Below are 23,880 nucleotides of genomic sequence, written 5' to 3' on the forward strand. Positions count from 1 at the left end.
CGCTGGAACGCGAAAGTCGTCGACGGAGAAAAAACGGTGCGGATGAAAGTTTCGAGGCGAACTGGGAAGAGTTTTGAAAAGCGCAGGCGTGCAACGGTTTTTGTTTGTTTTTTTTTTTGGGCTTGAGCTACGCTCTGTGGCGAGCGGTGAATGGCAGCCGTTTTTTTTCGAGTGTGGTGGCTGAGTGGCAAACAAAACGCATTTCGTGCATAATTTGTGGAATTTTACACGTTGTAAAATCAATTTAGTTGTGCAAATTCGAATTTTTGCCTGCTTTCCGTTAGCTTGCAGCTTGGGCAACAGCTGAAACATAATGCAGCCACATCAAGCGCGCAAGCAATAAACAAATAGCCAAAAAACCAAGATAAATTTAACACAAAATAAGTAACCACACCACATTTGAAGAGTCAACAGCAATTACAAGGCACCAAAAACCGGAGGAAGAGGTGAGCAAATATTTTCATCCATTTGTTGTTCTTTCTTGGGCTTAAAAAATTTGTTGTGCTTTTTGTTAATGTTGCTTTACGTTTATTTTGTTTCGCTGATTTTTGTTTCGGCATTGCAACTCAGGTCTAAGTCGACTTGAGTGCACAGAAAACAATGAAATATAGTTGTATTTTGTAAAAGTGTAAGACCAAAACAAAATTACATGTTTTTGACACTTAAAGTGCTTAAATCTGTTAGGATCTGTGGAATTTCGATTGAAAACAAGTGATTTGAAGTGCCTGCTCTTTTCTCTCAGTGTGCCTATCCCAGCTGGCGCACACACACACAACCTCTTTAAAGTTGTCGCTGTTGTTGTCCTCATTTATCTGGACTCAAAGAGTTGAAGTTCGGAGTCGCGGACTCAAAAACTCTGAGCCGTCTTCGATTATTGAGCCGTTTGACTTTTTCCCAACTTCCAGCGAACCTGTTGGCCCCACAGGCAAAAAACGAAAACTACCGCCAACATATGTATGTATATACGAAACTGGTGAAAAAAGTAGATATATACATATATATATAAAAAGATAAAAAAGATGCTCTGGTCAGCCTGTAGAAATACGCGAGTATCTGCCTTTGAGCTCTTTTCTCTTCTCCAATTTTTTGCGCCTCGTACACTTTTACACTCGCATCGGCGATCGTAAAGCCCATAAAGTGCCGCATATACTTGACCTATCCGAACTGCGGGTTCTACCGGGGGGAATGGACAATGGACAATGGACAATGGTCGGCAATCTGGGCGAGTTGCTTTCTGGGTTGGGCAGTTGCACTTGGCCTTAAATCGCTTTATTTGCCTAGAAAGCCTCTATTTCGTTCAGACGGATTCGAGTGACTTTATGCTGAAATGTCAAGTGTTGAAAAAATAAAGTGGTTCTAATAAATGTCTTTATGAATATATACTATATGTATGTATATACATCACTTACAAACAATCTTTGCTGGAAGTTAAATACTCTGAATATACCTAAAGATGTAGGGAGCAAAGTTTAAAATGTGCATTAGAGTTATGCTTTTAAATCGTGAATACACAAATAATTTGATAAAGACCTGGATTTGTTCACCGTGCATTCTGCTTCAGGTTGAGAGCAATTTTCGTTTGGATTTGGCTTGGCCCCTCCTCGAGGCCCCTTCAAAATGATTATTATTACTCTGCCGCATCATTATCGCCGCGCTTGAAATCTAATTTCTGCCCCGGCCACAATTTGCCACACGATTTGGTTTTGTTTTCTTTTGTTTTATTTCATTTTCTTTGTTGCGAGCCCCAAAGGAATTGAAAGTGCGCGCGCATGCGCAATTAAGGCCAAGTGCGCAAAAAAAAAAAAATATGTACTATACTCGCTCATACACGTATGTATAAATTCACGAAAAAACACAACCGTCAAATGGCAGGAAAAAATGAAAAACAAAAGCACAAAAAAAAAATAAATAACATAAAAAAAAGTAACGACAGCGGCTTGTCGACGACGGAGGCTGAAGGCTAAAGAGCACAAATTCACTTTTTAGTTTAGTGAAAATACATCAACACAACTTGCAGAACCCAGAAGAGAGTTCCTCCCCGCCGAAAAAAAAGGAAAAAAAAGAAGAAGCCAGTTGGTGAAAATCCAGCGCATACAGGTTATAAAGATTTATGATCACTTTTGATACCGTCCGCCGTCCAATCGGCCTTCCAATGTAGGTGAAGCTCAAGTGAAAGAAGATAGCGTGGCTTAGTGGAGCTGGAGCTGTAGCTGGAGTTGGCTCTAAGCGACTGGGCCACAAAAGTGTGGCCATAACGCCATATCGCCAGCTATGCCCACTTAGATCCAGGTCATCATCATTGCTATTGAGGAAATCGCAATTTCTTCGAGGAAATCCCACTGAAAAAGAGACTCAATTGTTATATAAATTAATAAGAATAGGGGCAAATCACTATTTTATTAAATTAAATTTAATTTTAGTTAGTCAACAGGATAACCATTTTTTGCACTGATCATTTATTTGCAAATATGGTAATTAAAAATATGTCTCATTAAAGCCTCAATCAACACTTCAAACTATTGACAATGATTGATGGGCCAAGTTGCTTGAGGAATGGGGTCAAAACTATTGATTTAACAACATATTCGTTACATTCATTTGTTTGCTTTTTCGTATATGTTTTCCATTTTGTAATTATGTACGCGCAATTAGGTAATATATATGTCACAGATAAATGGACCTAACCTTTTCGAATGAAATGTTTTACACCCTCGTTATAATAATCTATTAAAGGTTACTCATAAAGGTTACTCTCCCCCAGTTTTTTGTTTATTACCCGTACAATTTGCTTGTTATATTTCCACTTGTACATATAGTTATCTCTCGTGATTCATTTGATTGAATCGTGTTGCAATGATTATGCATTCAAACAAATAGTTCCACTTTGTATGCAAAAGTTAGTCAATAGATCATTAAAGATTTTTAATTGGCGATTAACGCGAAGTAAGAGAACAAGTACAAGTGTGTTTTATAATCCAATCTCGACTTGTTCCATCTAAAAATCAAGCAATTTGGGGTTCATTCATGCAAATTCACCGAGTTAATAGCGTACTTATTTTGAATAGAATTTTTCCCTCATTCATTAGCTGAAATTTGAAATTTATTATGTTTAACTAACTTTAACTTAACTTAACTTCTTTGCTTCCCGGACACTGTAGATCTTAACTCTTTTACTCGCTGCACATTCGTGAAGTTCACCTTCTTATCGCATTGCATTTAATTACTCACTTCGCTTACGGATTTTCTCACCATTCATTTGCTGCATTAATTCATGTTTTTGCATTCCCCCTCCCCCATAAAAAATATGCAATATACTTACTCTTCTACTGGCGAGCATCTTGAAAGCGAGAAAGGCAACAAAATTAACAATTACCAAGGCAGATAACTCATTAATAACTTGCATGGCAAAAGGTATTTTTTTTTCCTTTTAATTTTCCTTTTAATTTTGCAGCCGAGCATTTTTTGTTACGGTTAATGTTGGAATAACTATTCATGAGACTTAAACGGGTTACTGCTGCTCCGCTCGTTGCTTTCTACGCCAGCAAATGAGCAAAACAATACAAAAATATCACAAATACACCCACAGCTTGTAGTCCATATACAAATCGGAATCCGAATCCGAATCCGAATTCAAATCCAAGACCATCCATCCATCCATCCATCCATAAGTTTGGGCTCTTTCGAGTGCTATTTGAATGGGCCGTGAATGCGGGCTGCCAAAAATCGAGAAATAACAAAAAGTAACTCGAAGAATGGTTATTTGGAGCTCTTTCTCTATATATAGCAAGCAGTCAAGCTGTTAAGCAGTTAAGCAGTCGGCTTTGTAGGCCCAATTGACCTTAAATTATTGCCCTGCCATTGGCGTTGGCGTAATGTTTCAAAATTTCAAAATTCTCGCATAATACATAATACATATATTTAACAATCGGCGAATACTTTGGGCCCAGCATGTCGATTTGGCTTTTGACCACATTTGGCCAGTGGCCAATGAAAACATGCAAATCGGGTTTTTATCATACATTGTGCTGTTGCTCTTTGTTTTTTTTTCGCTCAATTAACCTGCGATATCCGGCCAGCAAGCAAACCCGGGCAATTACAAATGCAGAGCAGCTCCAAGTCCACAACCAAGTGGTCGTCATGCCACATGCCACTTGCCACATGCCGCATGCCGCATGCGAGCTTTCACTGATCCAGCCAAGCACAACTGGGCTCGGACTCTGATCCTAGATCCAAGATCGCACAATATAAATCCAAATCCAAAAAGCGGAAAAAAACGTGGGCGAACTTTCCCACGTCCACAGATTGCTGACCAACTGCACAGTGCGAAAAAGGGGGGGCAAAAGCATTTGAAATGGGCCTCAAGAAGAGCTGTTCCATATATGTTCTACTAGATCTACCATGGAATATCATAGTTGAAATACTTATTTAAATATTTTATAAGTTCAAGCAAGTGTAAATGTCAGCACTTGACAACTTTCTTTAAAAGAAAAGAAATGAAAATTGTTGGGCTGCTAGAAGTGAAATGTTTTCGTTCATTTGGTGTGTATTGAAAACTATCAAATGTTTTTTCCTGCACAACAAAGCTTCGTCACGCTTCGATGTGTTGATTTGGCAAACAAAAAAAAAACCATAGCAAATACACAAAAAACCCAGGCAGAAGATACACAAATTTCACAAATTTCAATTGATGTGTGGCGGCGTTACTTCAGCATGTTGCTCCCGGGTGCAAATCATCATCATCATCATCAGCATCACCATCAGCAGCAGCATCTGAAACATCACAAACATCCCAAACATCCAAAACATCACAAACATCAAAAACATCAGCAGAAAAAGTGGCCCTGGGGCCAAATCTCATGGCGAATCGGATGGGAATGGAACCTGAGACCAGAAAAGGGTGCAATTGGAATGACTGGTCCCAGACTCCAGCTCCGGCTCCAGGGGATCGCCAAAATGTTCTCAGCTCAGAATCTCGGCTGCACCTTTCACTTGGAGCGGATATACACGGAGAGAAACCGCGCTTGTTTAAGTTGTAGAAAAGCATAACTGTGCAATCACTATAATTGTCATGGTTTAGTTGTTTCAAGCAGTTTTGGTAGCTAAAATGTTGAAATGTATATGTTGCAAAATTTTAAATAATAAGTATACGTTAAGTGGAAGTTACTTTTATGTTCTCTTTTTTTTTTTGGTAAAATTTTTTTCTGTGTGCACGTATTTGATGGGATTTTTACTACGGGGGATTGGCGAGAAGAAGCGAGTGTTTAGGCTCCAAAAATGGAAAAATGACGGGGGTGTGGCAACCAAAAAAAAAAAGTTTAGAACCATCATGTTTTCCCACTGAAAAAAGTCAACTCAAGTGGAAAGAAAAAGAGTTGTACAATAGATAAGTATATTTACGTGATCGGAGCTGCGTTTGCTTTTTGTCCGAAATTTCCTGCTCATAAGCACGGCTCAAGGTCATTGGGTACACCATTAGTTTTATTTGTATTTGTGGACCACACCCGTGACCAAGAGACAAAAGCTTTTATTGGGCTGAGGATTTTTGAATTCAATTTCGATTTCAATTTCAATTTCTTATGCGATTCGGGGGGTGGGGTTGGTCTGCGTGTAACATAACCCGCCCGTCATCTGAACAATCCAAATATTAAATATATATCGTAATCGAAATGCATCGCTGCCTGACCTTTTGCAATAATCGAAAGTGAACGATGCGGTGCCGAAAGAAAACCGAAATTTCCCAATCGAAAAAGACTTAAAAATCGAAGGGGAGAGGGGGGAAACCTGAAATGCATATCGGTCTCACTTGGATTGCGTCTAAATGAAAAACTTTATAATAATAGCCGCCTGGAAAAAAAAAGAAAAAAAATGATGATGAAGAAAAGAAAATAAAAGTTAAGTTAGGCTTTCGTCACGCTTATACAATTTGTTGTTTATTTATTTTCGGTTTTCAGATTTCAGCTTGCAGTCATCAGTTTTCAGTCTTCAGTCTTTAGTTTTCAGTCTTTAGTTTTCAGTCTTTAGTTTTCAGTCTTCAGTTTTTAGTTTTCGGCATCGTCTTTCAGTTGCGACTGCGCAATGTGTGGAAAACCGTAGGTCCCCAAGTTTAGCTCCTTTCATCAGCTTTGATTCCGTTTGCAGCTTCGATTGCAATTATCTCGCTCGGCTGTTGTCTAAATGAATTCAATTAAAAATTCACAATCGACAATAAATAACCCCGGCTCGGCGGCATTTTCATTATGCTGCGACTGAATACTCATACTCATACTTCGGCGGACTTTGAGATACTCGAGCGAATGCAAAAGCCAGCAAAATGGCAGGAAAAAAATTGCCAAGCGAAAAGTAAACAAAAACACAGCTCAAATCGCATGGCACAGTGGGCCGAAAGTAGCCGAAAAGTGCTGCAAAGTGGTGATTCATGAGTTCCTCAGCAAGTGCATAGTTACTACCTCTTTGCTTATGATTTGGGTATTGCTTTAAAACACTTCAATTGTTTTAAAGTAGATAAGATTCAGGTGAATGAAATTCCTTTGCCTTTCAGCCAGACTTTCCATCTAAAGTTGTCCAATGACCCAAAAACTGATCATTTAGGGAACTTAGTAAACTTCGTAAACAATATCGATTGTAATGCCGACCAGTGACACTATTTTCAGCCACTCGAAACGCTATTTTATCGGCGAGTGCATTCAACTTGGCTTTAGTTTTAGCCACTGTACCTGCATACGTGTACGACTGTATGTATATAAACAAATATACGAATACGTATACGCGATATATTTGAACCGAAGGTAGTTAGCACTCAGTATGCATAAAACTGCGAACTGGCGAGCGTGGGAAAAAGCATTGGCTAATCTCGGACTCCACCAGCGGGCCAAGTTTGACCAGTTGGTGGTTGGCGGTTTTGCTTTTGGTTTTGGTTTTGCTCTTGGTTATGGATATGGATTTCGGTCTTTGGTCTTCGGTGTTCGATTTGGGGAATGGCTTTGGGATGGGAGACTTCCCCCTTGCAACGCACATTACTCATACGCCGCGTGGCCATTCTCAGCTAGGGTCAAGATACTTGGCTTTCGGCCGGAGAAGAATATCGATAGCGAATCGATATGCGGATCTGTTATTATGATCCGGTCCGGTTCGCTCTGACTTCTAAAGACTTTCATTCATAGAAACTTTCAAAAAAGCATGCGAAGACAATAAAACAAAAAAAACACAACAAAAAACACGAAATAACTTCCAAGTGACCATCAAGAACTGGCCGCGAAAACGGGTTTCTTCTGGATTTTGGCTTTTGGGTTTTGGCCATAATTTTTTCGTATTTCTCCGCACCCTGGCAGAATACAATTTTTGTTGTTTTTTTTTTTTATTTTTGCAGCAGATACATTTCGCAGGCAATCTAACAGTTGGCTGCTAATGTGATTTGTGAATGTTTCGACGTGTATTTCGCAAGGCGAAGTAAATAAATTACATTGGCAGTTTAACGACGTCGTCTTGCCGTTGGAAATTGTCGCCGATTGGCGGCTTTTGTTTGAGTCTAAGATTTCCAGCCCGGTTGCAGCAGGGCCCAAAGTTACCCCGTCCTCCGCAAATTGCCGGCCATTTAACAAGCCAATAGATACAAAGCCAAGCCACACAATGGTCACACACAAGTTACAAAGAAACAATGGCACGCAAGCTACAGCTGGGGGCACAAGAATAGCACTTTATTCCACTTCAAGTGGAATCCATAAACAGTGCATATACTGCATTTTCCCACCAACCTATAGAATCAGTAAACTCCCTTGTAGAACCAAAATAACGCATATGCATATCATAAATACTTTGTTTAACTTCGAAAAATATTGCAATAAAATCGATGTTCAAAGCCTTCAGATTTATTAGAATAAAGACTTACTATTAGAATGACTTTGTGTGCACTGCGGATACGTGTTCATATTCGATACAGATACATGCACAGATAGAGATACAGATACAGATACACAGCCTGCTGTCGATGAGCTTCAATGGTTCGCGATCGCTTGATTGACAGTTAGCTAACCGTTTCGACTTAATACAAGTGTTTAACGGTTAGTCGGCGTGGAAATGTAGTGAGAGATACTTGCCGCCAAGGAAATGCTATCATATATACTCGTTTGTACATACATATGTACATATGTACGTGTGTACTTACTGGCGGCGTTCCATGGGAAACCAATGTCGCTGGCTTGCTATTGTACAAACAGCACTTATCTGCCGATAACTGGAGCAATGGAACCTGTTCTTACACTGATATAAAAAAACAACAATTGACAACAGTCTGAGATTCCGGGAAGCAGGAAACTAGTAATGATCGCGGGAAGTTTAATGGATCCATTGCGGTATTCTGATTCTAGCTCTTCGATTCATTAAATGGAATTATTCGTGGAAATGAAGTCGTCTTCTATGTGAATATTAAGGAGGTAGATTGTTAAAGATTATTTGAAAATATTTATATCTCATTGTCAAGTTAAAATAGCTGATGACTTGTAACCTTACTTGTTACTCATTTTAAGCAAATTGCTAGTGCTTGCAAAACATTTGAGTGATTTCGCAACCTATAACGCGAACCTATAACCCTCACCCAAAAAAAAAAGTGTAAACTAAGTGGGCTGCAAATCACTGCATGTCCCAAGAAGTCGCACTTCAAAATGACAGCAAAAAGTTTGCGAAAATCCCCTGCCATAAATAAGGAGCGAAGCCTCTGCCCTCAAAAGGGGACACATTTCGTTGACCTTAACCTTAGCCCCAATCTCGTGTTCAGTTGAGGAAATCTGATAGTAGATATGTGTATATGCATATGTATGTAAGAGTGAGTATGTACGAAAACTGACTGGCAGGCGCAGGCATCTGTGGAAAATTCAGCAAAACCAGTTGCTGCAGAACCTTACAAGTGAGTCGCGATCTTGGCCTGAACGAGTTGGCCAGTTGGACAGATGGAAATTGTTGTTAAAATATGGGTCGTGCGACAAGAAATGAGAAAGTGCCAGTGAGCCAAACGGCGTAGACCGTTAGAATCGACTTTATGAATGCAAGTCTTGGGCTTGGCCAGCACACAAATCGAAGAGCCACCAGCCACTAATGGCAGCTGGTTTTTTCCAGGGGGGTCTCCATCACCATCACTCCATTGCCATCTCCATCTCCATCTCCATCGCCATCTCCATCTCCATCGCCATCTCCTTGGCCATCGTGGACCACCAAAAAAGCACTCGAACCGCTAGCGAGTAGCGTGCGAAAATGGAACGAACCCAGAAAGTATAGCCCCCGGGAATATGCCCGCTGCTTTCAGAAGAATCGAGAACGGGAACGACGGCGAGAAAGAGCTAGCAAAAGATCGAAAAAAGAAAGAGCTCGAAATTCTAGCCAGAGGAAAACTACATTCAAACTTGTTTGCAGCACATTTCAAAAATTAATTTAAAATAATGTACACATTTTAAAGGTTGTCATTAAGGAGGGCGTTTTAATAGCCTTAGTTTGTGCGAGAAGAATCGAGAGGAAGACTGGAAGCCTGTAAAAAGGAAACAACAAAGAGGTGGATTTGCAATAGAAAATGATATGAAAGCATCTTCATTTTTAAGTAAGATCGTACAGTAGTTTAGTAAAAGGACTTGGATGCTGAGGACAAACAATCAGAAAATATTTTCGAAAAAAGAAAGACTGAAAGATACAATTTGCAAAATATCTTATAGTTAGCTCTATTTGGTCAGGCATCATTAGCTGATAAATTGGACACCATTAATTTATTCATTCGCCCATTTCGCTTTTGTCTTATTAATTGGCCTGCATGTTCGAAACTGTGATGTCAATGAGGCAAGGTCAGCAGTCGGTTAAGGAAACGAGTGGCGATGTGAGAACTCTTGAGATCTCGAAGATAAATTGGAGAGACTGGTCGAAAGGTGACCTAGACAAGTGGAAGCTTTAAGCCTGCAGTAGCAGAGGAAATAAGATCCATTGGCAGAATTCAAGTGTTTGGAGTAGGAGGAACTCTTCTAGTCGAACTCTATGAAGCAATTGCACTGGCAAGACATGAAACTCTATTTAAACATTGTATTTACATTGATGTTTTGAAAAGTGGGGTAACTAACCTGTTTCTCATTTATATTACTTCAGTGATCTCTCCGGGATCAGGATGTCGGCCGCCACGCACATGGCCATGCCGGCTCACGCCGTCGTCCCGCCGCCCGGTACTCCGCCTGTGCTGGGGGGCAGCGGGTGCTCCAATCTCAGCCTGCCGGCGGGTAAGCGTGGCCACAAGCGCAGCGTTTCGCTGGAGAACAATGCACCGCTCGCACTGCGCAGCACACCCAGCTTGGGCCAATCCTCGCTGGGCTCGCCGCTGCTGCAGTTTGGCCAGGCTCAGGGGCAAGGACACGCGCAGGGCTTCCACACGGGCACTTTGAAGTCGCGCCAGGAGCAGCGCCGTCTCAGCCAGAAGTTCGGCAGTCACAGCAACTTGGATGACGAGGGTGTGGGCATTGGTGTGGGCATGGGTGTGGGCATGGGCATGGGCATGGGCCTCCAGATGCGCAGCAAGTTCCAGAATATACGACAAATGTTCGAGCTGAGTCGCAGCTGTGTGGGCGGCGGGGGCGGCGATGGCAGAGGGGGCGGGGCCGAGGAGGAGGCAATGCAATCTCTGCCAGCAACATTGCCGCAGCAGCAGCAACATCAGCAGCAACATAATCAGCAGCAGCAGCAGCAGAGGCGCACCACGCCCATTGCCGGCGGAAGTCGCCACCAGCAACAGCAACAGCAACAAATGGGCGAGGCGGAACAGGTGAGGCCCACAGCTACACTGAAAAGAAAAGTACTAATTAATTATATTTTGACCTCATTTGTGTGTTCGGTTTCCAACCAATCGACTTGACGCTCCAGACCAGCGGCAACTTTCTGCGACCCATTGCCTTCAAGCCCATTCCTTTCGAGCCGGACTACCGCATCGCCTGCCAGCAGCAGCAGCAGCACCAGCAGCAGCTGCAGTTGCAACAACAGCAGCATCAGCAGCACCAGCAGCAGCAGCAGTTGCAGCTGCAACATCAACAGCAGCAGCAGCAGCAACAGCAGCAACAACATCATCAGCATCAGCAGCATCATCAGCAGCAGCAACAACATCAGGCGCTGCAGCTGTCGACGGAGGGCGGTCAGGCGGGGGGCGGGGCCGAGCGGTACGGCTACGGTTCGACGCCGTCACTTGCCCCACTGCCCACCGCATCGGCCCAGAAATTTGGCAGTGAGTAGCAGTTAACATTCCGCTTTATCTAGATTAAATACCCAACTGACATTGGGGCCATTTCCAAGCCATAAATTATAAATTATCTACGTGAAGTTAAGTTAAGTGGACAAGATTACGCTAGAATCAAAGACAGAAATATAAAATACTACAAAATATTTTTTAAAAAATATATACATTAATCAAATGCATTACTTTAAAGGCACCACTGACCTACGACACTTGGCCGCTCGGCGTCGAAATCATCGCCTGCTGCAGCGCTCCAGCAACGAGGACTCCCTGACCCTTGACCTCTTGAGCACTGGCAGCCACGACAGACCCGATGGGGCCAGCAGGTTGGCTATATGCAATATCTTTAAGATTCTCGTTACTAATATCTTCTAATATCTACACATTGAATGGGCAGCAAGAGCAGCGGCACTGTGGTGGGCAGCAGCGATTTGACGCCCTCGCCCTCGGATTCTGGGATCTCGGAACTGGAGGCGGCGCTGAAGGATCGCGACTCGGAGCTCTCGTACCTGCGACAGGCCATGGAGCACAATGAGAAAGTAATTTTCCAAGTTCAAAAGGTTAAGCAGGCAGTCGCCCGCCCACTGAAGCCATGTTTTTAATACCCTCTTCATATATACTTGTGTGTGTGTGTGTACTTTCAATCAGGACAAGGAGGTGTACTGGGAGCACGAGACGCAACGACTGCGGCTCTTCTACGAGGGTCAGCAGCGGGAGTGCCAGCTGAAGCTGCGCAAGATGGAGCAGCTACTCGGACTGCAGCAGTTCCAGCTGAAGCAGCACAAGCTGCGCCAGTCGGAGCAGGTAAACCGGCTGCAGCAGCAGCTCGATTTGGCCAGGGACTCCAGCCAGGGACTGCAGCAGCAGGTGGACGCACTGCGTCACCAGCTGGAGGACAGCGAGTGGCGCGTCTGCGAGCGCAACGGAGAGATAGCTTTACTCAAGACGCAGCTCAAGGAGGCGCATGTATGTTAACCATATATAAATAAAGGGAAAATTGATGTAGTAATTATCCTGTTGTAGCTGGAAATCAACATGAAGGATCATGCGATTGTCAGCCTGAAGCACAGCAGCAACAGGAGCAGCAGCAACAGCAGCAGCAGCAGCAGCAACAAGTCCTGTGACACAAACACAAGCCAAAGTCAACCAAAGCAGCAGGCGAAGGAGGAGCAGCAGCCACAGCAGCCAGAGTTGCAGCTGCAACAGAAACAGCAACAGCAGCAACAGCAGCAGCCGCAGCCAATGAAGCAACAAAACCAGCCCGACCAGCAGCAACTGCAGAAGATCATCACCCTGAAGGATCAGGTGATTGGAGCGCTGACCAGCGAGCTGGCCAAGTTGCGCAAGGAGCTCTCCGATCTGGCCATTGCCCACGAGTACGGCGAGGAGCCCTGCGGCCGGTACACTCGCCTCAAGCAGCAGTTGGACAACCTGAACGAGATCTGCCAGAAGACGCGCAAGTACACAACAACATCCGCATCCCCAGCAGCAACTGCAGTAGCAGCAGCACCACCAGCACCACCAACACCAACTGCACCACCATCAGCACAAGTAGCACCTAGCTGCGTCCAGGAGCTGCCCAAGCTGGATGTGCTGGTGCAGCGACTGCAATTGGATCAGGGACAGGGTACGCAGCAAACGCTGGACACGCTCATCGAGGAGTCCACCACGTACGCGGAGGATATAGCCAAGCTGCGCCAGAAACTGGACGACTTCCGTCTGAATCTCGAGCTGGAGAAGCGTCAGTGGTGCGCCGAGAAGGACAAGGTGCTGGGCTACCAGAAGCAGCTGCAGGCCCACTATATCCACATGTACCAGAAGCTGCGTTGCCTGGACAGCGTCGGAGCAGCGACTGGCCAGGTGGAGGCCACCACTGGCAACTGAGTGGAGCTGGGAACTAGGGGCAATGGTGCTATCGTCGCTGGGATAACAAACTTGGGAAGCAAGTGGAAAACAGTCTTTAAACTGCTTTAAACTACTTTCTTCCTTTCAACTGATCAAAGTAATATTTTAAAAACATTTATTTTTTATATAGCCAAAAGCAGGACTGAAAATGCTCTTTTGCTATAAAAATCACTTCTATAAGTTGTTTGCTCTTAAATTAAATGGTATCATTAAAAGTAAAAACCAGTGAGTTGAAACGTTTCCTTCCCTCGGCGATAAATAATACACGATTTTCGATATTACTAGAGTTGTACACAGATGTACAGAGAACTCTGATGAATATTTATACAAGATATGCATAATGAATTTTTTGTTTTTAATATTTTACAAATATATATATATGTATTCTTTTAATTTATTAAATGTAATTATAAACGAGAAAAAAAAAACATTTGTGATTTCGCATGTTGAATATAATAATATATATTGATATATGTATGTCGTTCCATTATGCATATGCAATAAAAAATGATAATAATGAAATAACAATAATTTGCTTTATTGATGAGGACCAGCGCTACAACTAATGTGCAGGATCGATAAATGGTAAATGACTCAACTGGAAGCTAAACATAAGGGGTAATTGGTATTTAACATAATAAAAAAAATATAAAATTAATACAATCGTTACTCGTAGATTACATAGTATGCTTAATGCAAAGGCCTGTCCTCGGGATCATCATCTTGTCAAGAGCAGGGTAACTAACTTCGTAACACTAAAGTGGATCGATTTGTTTGATATGAAAACTAAACGAATAAAATAAACCATTAAAGCAAATCAGGGCGTGGTATATGGGCTTCTGTTTGAAATTAAAAATGTTTCTATGGCGCAACACATAAAAAGTCAATTATCAGTCAAACATTAAAAAAACAAAATAAAATGAAAATTAAAATATCAATATATCCAATATTGTTTCCTCAGTTCTCAATTAAATTTTGGTTTGGAAAATGGCTAAAGAAGCTCATAAAATAAGCAAAGCGAAATATTTTCATTTTTTACAATAAATTGTTTTAACAAAAATGAAGTATTCGTTTTCTCGATTTTGTTCGTTTTCAATGAAGTTAAGTGGTTAATTCCAAATGTTTTCTCTTAAAGTGAATAATAGTGGTACAATTAACATTTGATTCTACAATATGTTCTGAAAGCACGAATTTTTTAATACAAAACTTAAATTTGTTGTTCTTCGCATTGTTATAGCATTGCTTACATTTTTCCGCTTATTGGGAAAACAAAAGGAATTAAATTTCTTTACACTTTTCTTGCGAAATTGAAATGTTTTCTTATAAAAATATGTATATGCCTTTAAGTAGTCAATTGGCGTTCAAATAGAAGTGAAGTTAAGATGAAAAAAATTTAATATTTGAAATTTAGCAATGATTGTTAACAGAAAATATTGGCAGTTTCAAAATGACGTTTGTGTAGATTCGAAATATCCCTGTATCGCCTTGCGATTACGTTCTCTTCAAAGGTTTCATCTCAAACAAATCGCTCCACAGCGCAAACACACACTCTTTTGGCAGTCGCACACACTCATTCGCACTTTTATAGCTATGGAGGGAACCTGGAAGGGCGATCCCCAACTAGATCTAGGCGCACTCCTCCACGTAGGTGGCCGGAAAGATGCCGATGTGGTTGCGCAGGGCGCCCAGCCACCAGCCGTCGTCCTGCTTGGCATGCACCTCGATGATGTCGCCGGGACTCAGTTCCAGCTCGTCGTAGAGCTTCGGGGTGTAGCTATATAGTGCCTTGCAGCGACCCAGTATTGGACCGGATCCGTCCTTCTGGCCCTTCTGCAGTTCCTGCGCATTCTGATAGAAATGCTGCGTCTGCACTTGGCCATTGATGGGTGGATTTTGGAGCATCTGTTGCTGTTGCTGCTGCAGCTGCGGCTTCTCCGGCTCCTCGTCCTCGTCCTGCGAGCTGAACTCATCGAAATCAGAGTCCTGCTGATTGGATCCACCATCCGCCTGGCCGCGATCGCTGTGATGATGATGGTGATGGTTATTGTGATGCCCATCCTGCAGATTGGCTAGCGTTTTGGACTTAACGGACGCGGCAACCGCGGCATTTGTCGTCGAGATTATCTTTGGTTGGCTGGTGAAATTAGTCTCGATATTGCTCTTGCTTCGGTTGAACTGCTTAACCACCGAACTGATGTCCGTGCAGGAGCCGTTGCTATTGTTGTTGCTATTGCTGCTGCTGTGCAGGTGGGAGCAGTTATCCTCGGGAAGCTCATCCTCGTGATTAGTGGTTATGTCGGTGATATCGTGGGTTAGCATACTGGTCGATTGCTGCGTCTGCGACTTGTCGTTGTTCTTCAGCCAGTTGGGGACCTTCAGGATGCTCTGCTGCAATCCAGTGCGGTCGCGGGTGATCTATGGGTTTTAAAAGACGTTAATACCATTAAAGTCGCTTTAGTTATCATTAAAAACCCACCTGAATGTGCTGGGCCAGTGGGTGAGTGGTCCTGGGTTTGTGGTCCAGCTCCAAGAGGGCAGAGTGCAGCTTGAGGCGGGCGCCCTCCAAATAGGTCAGCATGGAACGGATCTATAATGAACCATATTTAATAAACTCTATTATTGAGTGATATAGAGTGTTAATCATACGTGGTAGAGCTTATCGGTGATGTTCTGGTGCTCCTGGTGGTTAAGGGATTGCGACAGTCCCCTCAATCCGTCGCGAGACCGACGCTCCCGCTCCAGATCCGTCTTGACCAGCTGCAGGAGCTTGATCAGAGCGTGCTTGCGACGCTCCCGATTCATGGCTAGCGTGGTGTGTTCGCAATAAAAGTCCGGAAGAAGTTGCTCACTGGGACCCTCCGAATTGCGGCGTATGTGGCGAACCACCTGCATGTCCTTAGCCACGTTGCAAGCATCGAGTTGCGGCTGCAGGCGAGTGCTCAGTCCGCCGAGGATCGGATTCATGTCCGAGATGAGGCGTGCATACTGCTGGGCAAAGTTATGCATATTGCCCAGTCGCTGTTGTTCGCTGCTCTGCAGCTGGGCACTTCCCCGGAGCACGGCCATCTCCCAGTCCACGCGAGCTCGCTCCGCCCGGACGCACAGGGTGTAGTATTCCACATCCGCCCGCTTCACCGCCTCCTCGGCCTTCTTGCGCTTGTTGTCCAACTTGACGCAATCCTTCTCCGCCGACTTGAGCTCCTTTTCTGCCGCCTGCTTGTTGGGTCCCTGGTGGAGCAGGGCTATCGATGGTGACTTCTGGATGCGCACGTCCAGCATCGCGTCCTGCAGCTTCTCGTTCTCGCGTGCCGCCGTATGGGAGGCCTTCTTGGCTTTCGCCTCGCTGGCTCGCCATTCGCCCAGGACTCGCGCCGCCTTGTCCACGTTGCTCTCCACCTAAGGATTGGGATTTGCTTAGAGTTACTTATGCCTTACTCCATTTAAAAGGCTACCTACCGCCTTGCGCGCCTTGTGATGCCCTTCGACGACGGTCTTGAGCGGCTTGACCAGCTCATCCGTGAGCGAGGCCGCCAACTGGCGATGGATGTCGCTGCGGCTCTCCATTTCCGTAGCCACTCCACGCCAGGCGTCGGCCACGCTCCCCGGGATTTCCCTGCCGGCTTTGTTCAGCTTGTTGGCCAGCTTCGATAGTGACTTGGAGTAGATCAGCTCCGAATCGGCTCTGAAAAGATTAAAAAACATAATTCGGATCGATTAAACATACTTAATTTGATCTTTGACTCACCTCTCCTGCAGGACAAAGATGAGCTCTTTGCTAAAGTCACCGCCCTGCTTCACATATCGCCGGAGTTCCTCGAAGCCGTTCTGTCCCTGTTTAAAATAGCAATCATGTCGTTAATATAATGTTTAACTCAGTTAACCCATCCCTTGCAGCAACCCCAGACCAACAACAAACAGCTTGACCTGTACCTCATCCTTGAACCGCTTGGCATGCGGCGACAGATCCTCCTCGCTGTTTCGGTGTGACATGGACGACTCCATTTCGGTCCGTTCAGTAACATCCTCGCAGCTCTCAGTTACATCGCGACGACTCCGTTCCGGCGACATTGACTGGCGACTGGCATCCGCGGTTGACTGATTAAGATTGCTGCGTGATTGGGCCAGACGTTTAAGGGGCGTCTGCTGACGTACTGCCTCCTTGATCTTGGAGCCCTCCTCGCCCAGCCAGTGCTTCATGCCGTGCCAGCCCTTGCGCAGCTTCTCCTTGTTGTGATTGAAGTTGATCAGCGTTTGGTTCTTGTTCTTCAGCAGGGTGATTCTGCGCTCACTGGGTCTCAACTGATCGCGATGCGTGCAGTACTCCAGATCGATCTCCTTTCCAAAGTCCTCCGTTTCGTTGATCTGCCGCGTCAGCTCCTGCAGTTCGTCAATCGAAACGAACAGATTCTGTGCATTGAGGCTTTGATAGCTCACTGACTTTAGATCAAAGTCGTATTCCCCATTGCTGCTGCTGCAGGCCAAGCTTTGGCGGGAACTCTGGTGAGAGCTCTGATGCGAATGGGAGCGGGAGTTCAGGTGGAACGAGTCTAGGCTCTTGAAGTGGGGCTGCTGAGCCATGAAGCCACCATTTGGTATGGGCGATCGCTCGGCGGATGGCTTCACAGCTGGCAGATTTTCCTTATTATCACTGGCCGCCAAACTGAGCACACTGGCCCCATAGAGTTCTGGCAACTCGGGCAGATTCAAGTCCAATCCCAGCTTTGCCGGTGCCGTGACATTCATGTCCAGCGCCATCGAATTGGACTTGTGCAGGTAGACCTTTAACTCGCTACGATGCAGATTCTGAACGGATTGCGATTGCCTTTGCTGGCGGGCAATACGTGGTCGTCTGATTGGAGGATCTATGGCAGTGGGTATGGGCGTTATGGGACGTTTCGCTTCCTGGGTAGCCACCTCATGTTTGGGTGTCTCAAATTGTTCTGGCTCCTCTAGATCGTCTACATCTTTTGCAATCCTCAACTCCTCTTCCTGATGTGGTTCCTTAGGAACCTGAAACTGATGCTCATCCTGATCGTGATCGTGATCGTTGTTCTCTCCCAGACCATCTGTGATTTGCAGATCCTCATCCCTTTCCATTTGCTGCGGACTGCTCCTGGCGTCCACAAACTCTTCCTCATCCGAACTCCTCGGCGTCAGGGTCCTCACAATACTGGAGGTCTGGGCTATGCCGCCGCCAATCTGTTTCAGTCTCGCCTCCGTGACATCGAAGCGATCGGTGTCCAGTGTTGTAGTCGATATCAAAATCGGGGCTCCGATTTCGAGGCGATGATCATCCGAATGACTACCGGTCATATTGTAGCTCCCAGTATGGAGTTTGGTGGGCGAAACGGAATTATCACTGGCATTATTCGACGGATTCAGATTCATACTGCCAAGATGACGACGTCCCAGTTTATTTCCCAGCACCGAGTAGCGCTTGATCCTGCCCAGAAATCCTTTGGCTCCGCCATTCTGATTATTATTGCTTCCGACATTATTGTTATTATTGGTAGCGTTTTCCGATTGGGGCAAATCGGCCATGGCGGCATTATCTTTGCCGCCCAGCTTGAATTTGTGCACCCGCAGGTGGTTCATCGTTGACGGCTGTTCGATTTATGGACACAAAAACATTACAAAAATTCCAATTCCTAAACTTGCACTCTCGTTCGCACGTCTGTGACGTGTGTGTGCGTGCGTGAGTGCGTTTTCGTGAGAGTGAGGAAAGAGGCGAAACAACAACAAATGCAGCGGGACGAAAGGAACGGTGAAAAGGGGGAGAGCAAACTGGGCTTCCTCTAGGCAAAAAGAGAGCGCCAAAAGGAGAGCGAGAGTCGACCTGGAAGTGACGCTTGTCAATGGGAAAGCATCCGTTCTTTTTGGAAATAAACAGATTGCTTCACTTCAACATTTCAAATGGTTTTAACACTGTTTAACTTATAGTTACCTTCGATAATATTGTCGGTATGCACATACATTTACAGTAAACACTAGTAACTATTTGCTTTTGTTATTATAGATATGTCGGAACTGTACACTTTTCGTTGCAGAAGAGAGGCGAGCAAATGAGGCACTGCATGAAATGTTAAAGCTATTAACTCCCTAATTTAGTTCACATGAAAACCATGTGCAACCATGGCCTACGGCAATCTGAATTCCGCTGGAAGCCCATGGTTAATCCGAAGTAGCCAACCGTTATACCCGTAATACCCTGTAGCAAGTTACTTAGCAGGCGATGTTTCACCTACATAACAAAGCACACAGATAACATAAACACACCGAACAGAACAGGAAAACAAGGAGGAGCAGAAAGAAAAGGAATGGGTAAGTGACTTAAGAAAGGTGCTAAGAATAGGGAGAAATGTAAGGAAAAGGCCGCTCCCCTCTTCACCTTCAGCCGACACTAACCCTCTCTGTCCTCCTTTCCTTTCGCCTTTCCCCCCTCTGTTACCAACCAATTCCCTTCCTCTTTGCTCCAGTTTTCGATGCAGGTAGAGATTACAAATCGGTTTTGGACTCAAGGGGGGGTATAAAGAGCTATGCATGAGGCGCGGGGAGCAGTGGTTGTTTAAAGGGAACAGATAAGGGAAAGAAGAAGCGGACGCACAAATCGCTGCGTTGGCCACTGGAATAAATGGAATAACAAAACGAAACCAGAGACTGCAAAGTCGCCGCCCGTGGCGCCCCCATCGACTGCGACGTCGGCAGCGACGTCTGTCTGTCTCCTTTTCTGTTTTGTGTCTGGCCGATCAAGTGTGGTTCCACAGCTACGATCAAAAAAATAGAACCACCTTCAAAATAATATTTTATATATTAAAATATGTCGATATACATAACTTTAAAAAAAAAAAAGCTAAAAAAAAAAGGAAATACCATTACAAAATTTCGTCCTACAGAAGTTAACAATCAAATTTCTAGTGCTCTTAACCAAGTAAATAGTTATGGCTCTTCTATGATCACATCGTTCCGCTGCTGTTCGTCTTCTTTTTCTGTCTCTCCCCAGTCATTCCGTGTTGGTAATTATATAAATCATTTATTTATGAACTATTTACTTTCGAGTTAAGTCAGATAATGGTTATTCTCAACGATTTCTCTCCCTCGCCGCCTCCCATTTCCAATTTCCTTCACTTCGCTTGAATGAAATGCAAATCGTTTTTTCATTTTTCCCTGGGCAGAGTGGATTTTCTAATTACAAATGAGCATATAACGCGGGTAAACTCCGATTTCTGTTGTTGCAATTGCATCCCAAAGTGGAGCAATTGGATGGGGGAAGTACGGAGAAAGAGAAGGAGGATGATGAAGAAAGGGGGAGTAAAGAACCGGGGACAAGCGACGATCATTAAGCCTCCAGTTGTTGTTATAACTGTACTGTGATGTAAGGTTCGTGCTAAGTTTCTACTAATGCATATATTCGACAGTAAAGACTCGGAAACGAAACGATAACAAGTATCGATTTACCGTTCCTAACAAAGTTAAATTCAAGTTGCTCAGTAAAATATTATTTACATAAACAGCTTTGGGTAAAAGTTCCCCACTTTGAAGGTAATTGAAGAGAAAGACAGCAAGCTCGTTTACCAAGTGACCACTGTACTCGTTAGTCTGTAGATATCTGGGTTGCCTTTGTTACACTTTTCGCGATTCAAATGGCCGACGTGCGAAACCGTAGTAAGTAAAAACAATTTAATTACATTTTGCACTTGTTTGTTGTTGCGGCTAATAGCATTTGCATCGAGTAAGAAGCAGAGCGGCCAAAGAGGATGCGCAACCAGGGGGTTAACAGGCAGCAGTGGGAGCGAGAGGGGTTAATCGCACCGTCTGCGATATGTCACGTTTCGCGGAGGCAGGTGAGTGCAATAAAGTGGAGTGTGTGACAAGTCAAAAGACAATTCAACTAATGAGCGAGCTTAGCTTAGTTGAAAAGCCGCACAAGCAGTCGCACGGCAGTCGAGGAAGCAGTGCGTAAGCAGTGCCACACTGGGACACAAAATGCAGCTCATATTTTGTTTAAAGAATGATAAATACCTTTTCTTGGTAGGTGCAATCCTGATAAAAAAAAAGGTAAACAGCTATTTATAAAGATGAAATCATGTAGTCGGCGATTGCCTTGTCAAGTCCGGAAATGAGAAATAATCTCAAAGGTCTAGTTCAATTCATATTTAACTTAACTGCTTAAAAACGAGAATCTCAGTGGAAGAACATTTTTGGGAAGTGCAAGAAGGTGGAGCAACAAAGGAGGTGAGGCAAGCGGTGGGGAACCTGCAATTATGGGAAGCCTTCTGCCGACATTGCGCAGTCCAGGCTTAAAAGTCAAATAACATAAATTATGGCCAAGCGGACGGGGACGGAAGATCATATGGGGCCAAGCCCCACGAAGATAAACAGTGGAATAAGTCTGCCCGTGGGCCCTTTGGGCTCTATAAATAGAGTTGCCAACTGCGGCAATTGCAGCCACCGACAATTGCAAGTCCCTTTTGCCTTTTGCCTTCTTTTATGGCAATTTATGATTAATAAAAGGAATTAATCGCACACAATGCCAGCGAATGGCCATAATTGGTGGCACCGACTCCTGCAAGGATCCGCGGATCACAGTCAAGGTCATCGCAAGGCCATATAAGGGAGCACCCACCGTCTATAGTAGTTATCTATCCACTGCTACACCGTGTTTGGTTTTTCTGATTTTTTAAATAGACTGCCTCGGCTCATTTCTATTTTCTAATTCACTTCCAAGCTGCGATTGCAACAGCAGTAGACTGATTTATAGCTTAGCCCAACTTCAGTTTTTATACCAATTAAAAGTTGGGGCCGCCAGTGCACTGAGAAGAATTTCTATAAAATAGAATGAGCTTTGGTTTCACTCTTATATGTATATATTTACTTATTACTATTCCCGTTTCAGGAATTCAACTGAATATTGCAACTGTGATCAAAGGCAGCAAATGGCTTCGTTTCGAATGTTTTCTACTATCAAATAAAACCACCAAATGTCGGTAAGTCGTACTTTTAATACCATTTTGTAAATGCACCCCTATATTCTCTCAGTGAGCAATTGCACCCCTTTAAAACCCGATATCCATGCCTCTTAATGCCGGGCACTAAACTACGCCTGTCATCGCCATTGTATATAGAAATTGATTCCCATAAACAAAAAGTGCGAAAGTCTAGCGAACACCTGAATATAGTAAACCATTCATGGGACGCGTTTTTCCATTAAAGACGGCTATTTTTGCTGTGGTGCAAATACCTTGAATTGAATTGATCCTGCTCTAATTTTTTTTTAAATAATACATATGTATGTTTGTATATAGTGTGGTTTTGCGATGGGAGAAGATGTTTTGCCTTGTTATGCGACTATTTACTTGTCATTAATCTCATTCCCCTGCTGTATCCAGGCAGTGGTTTATGGGGCGCATTTATCTCATTTAATGTCTAGAACAATAAACAAAACACTAAACGTGTAGTTGCCAAAAACTGCCCTTTACACATGGTTTCGTGTGCGATCGGTTGATCTTTCGATCTCTCTGCGCCAGCCGAAAACGAATATAGAGATGGAAAATGAGGTAGAGCTAAGTCGAAAAAGATACAAAGAAAAAAAAAAACCCTATAGACAGTGTCTGTATGTCGACGCTTTCTGTTTCACTTACGCAAATATTTTCACAACTTATCGCGGGATGTTGCGCCAAATGCGCAAGGTCTGAGACCCGAATGCAAAAATAATTCTCTTAATGAGGCTATTCAATGGCGAACCACTCTGTTTGCCTTTCCCCGCATTTCTCGAATGCCATTCAAATGGTTGAACCATCTTGTTCACCTGGGTTCGTCTTCCATCTCACTGATATGATCCCAATCCCCAATGTGCTCCGATCCCATCCGACCACCTGATTCGCGTAGGTCACGTTCGCTGGGGTGTCAAGATGTTGTGAGATGGGCCGCGATACAGGTGCGGATAGTTAGATAAAACGGATTAAGGAAGTTGGCGAAAACGTTCTTATCAATGGAATTTCTACGTAAGAAGAAACTGCTAAGTAATCGCCAAATGCGATAAGGTGGTTATATAAGTGTACCCGCTACTTGCAATTTTGTTTTTTCTCGGAAGAAATTATGATGTATCTGCTATCTAAGCTTTGAAAGTAACAAAGTTCTGTTTTCTTACACTCGAAACTTCCATTCCCATATAATGCTCTTAATGGTAGATATAATTTGACTGATTGTAAAGAAGCTCATCATCATCATAATTGAAAAACCCATTTAACTACAAGAAGTTCTTCCTCATGTGAGTCTGTTCTTCTTTCTGGTTGCTGCAGTCGGTTCATGTGGGTGTCAGGGGTTAACGCAATTAACCCGTTTCGCGGTGCCGCCTCAATCAATTTTTCTTAAATGTCATTGACATGCCGAGCATGCAACGTGTTGCATCAGGCAGCAAATGACGGGGACGCGATTTGAAGAGATTTTATTTAGTTTATTGTATTTTATTTGTAGTTTTTTGCCTCAATTCTTCTGCCGATTGCCGTTAGACAGTGACAGCGTGTGCTGGCCATCTCGCTCGCTCATTTGCGTTGAATGCCTGTCAATCTTGTTAGAAATGCGTTTGTTCTTCGAAGACTTTGGGGCGGAGGGGAAGAGGCAGAAGGGAGAAGGGAGATGAGAAGGGCCCCAAAGACAGAAGACTGAGCAGAAGACCCAAAAGAAGAAGAAGAAGCAGCTAAGAAGCGGCTGCATTTATTTTTATTCGACAT

The 23,880-nt window shown here is 43.9% G+C and overlaps 3 protein-coding genes across 10 annotated transcripts in view; 2 read left to right on the forward strand and 1 right to left on the reverse strand.

The window, feature by feature from the left end:
* Positions 1 to 14,576, forward strand: LOC120457296 (leucine zipper putative tumor suppressor 3). Of its 2 annotated transcripts, none has more exons than XM_039644777.1 (7): positions 1 to 446; positions 10,117 to 10,783; positions 10,882 to 11,236; positions 11,439 to 11,571; positions 11,643 to 11,805; positions 11,894 to 12,211; positions 12,269 to 14,576. In XM_039644777.1, exons 2-7 carry the CDS (start codon positions 10,136 to 10,138, stop codon positions 13,127 to 13,129), a joined length of 2,478 nt encoding a protein of 825 aa, XP_039500711.1. In that variant the 5' UTR covers positions 1 to 446; positions 10,117 to 10,135; the 3' UTR covers positions 13,130 to 14,576. The 2 variants fall into 2 exon arrangements, with proteins under 2 accessions (XP_039500711.1, XP_039500712.1); XM_039644778.1 differs by having other exon boundaries at positions 11,643 to 11,784.
* The window catches only part of LOC120457295 (nostrin), a 22,771-nt gene continuing 12,558 nt past the window's right edge, over positions 13,668 to 23,880 (reverse strand). For 3 of the 5 annotated variants that reach the window (XM_039644776.2, XM_039644772.1, XM_039644773.1), the window contains 6 exons: positions 17,081 to 18,754; positions 16,896 to 16,981; positions 16,607 to 16,832; positions 15,797 to 16,546; positions 15,627 to 15,737; positions 13,668 to 15,565 (listed from right to left, as the gene is read on the reverse strand). In XM_039644776.2, the coding sequence (XP_039500710.1) occupies positions 14,777 to 15,565; positions 15,627 to 15,737; positions 15,797 to 16,546; positions 16,607 to 16,832; positions 16,896 to 16,981; positions 17,081 to 18,754 (3,636 nt within the window). In that variant the 3' untranslated portion in view covers positions 13,668 to 14,776. The remainder of the gene's footprint in view (positions 15,566 to 15,626; positions 15,738 to 15,796; positions 16,547 to 16,606; positions 16,833 to 16,895; positions 16,982 to 17,080; positions 18,755 to 23,880) is intronic. The other 2 variants (XM_039644774.2, XM_039644775.1) reach the window with 1 other exon arrangement.
* Positions 19,105 to 23,880, forward strand: part of LOC120457299 — a 140,678-nt gene continuing 135,902 nt past the window's right edge. The window contains exons 1-6 of one of the 3 annotated variants that reach the window (XR_006356531.1): positions 19,105 to 19,140; positions 19,198 to 19,471; positions 20,323 to 20,689; positions 20,746 to 20,812; positions 20,868 to 21,781; positions 22,044 to 22,134. Coding sequence is in view for 1 of the 3 variants with exons in the window: in XM_044006641.1 (XP_043862576.1) it covers positions 22,129 to 22,134 (6 nt within the window). In the remaining 2 variants the exon portion in view is untranslated. Of the gene's footprint in view, positions 19,141 to 19,197; positions 19,472 to 20,322; positions 20,690 to 20,745; positions 20,813 to 20,836; positions 21,782 to 22,043; positions 22,135 to 23,880 lie in introns of those variants that run through there. The other 2 variants (XM_044006641.1, XR_005616928.1) reach the window with 2 other exon arrangements.

This window comes from Drosophila santomea, chromosome X (genome assembly GCF_016746245.2).
Source record: "Drosophila santomea strain STO CAGO 1482 chromosome X, Prin_Dsan_1.1, whole genome shotgun sequence".
NCBI classification, from domain to species: Eukaryota; Metazoa; Arthropoda; class Insecta; order Diptera; family Drosophilidae; genus Drosophila; species Drosophila santomea.

Excerpts from the sequence above, each read along its gene's own strand:
- LOC120457296 (XM_039644777.1), top strand. The coding sequence starts at position 10,136 with ATGTCGGCCGCCACGCACATGGCCATGCCGGCTCACGCCGTCGTCCCG. Across the intron at positions 11,237-11,438 it reads ATCGGCCCAGAAATTTGGCA|GCACCACTGACCTACGACAC; the intron begins GTGAGTAGCAGT and ends ATTACTTTAAAG. Across the intron at positions 11,806-11,893 it reads TAATTTTCCAAGTTCAAAAG|GACAAGGAGGTGTACTGGGA; the intron begins GTTAAGCAGGCA and ends ACTTTCAATCAG.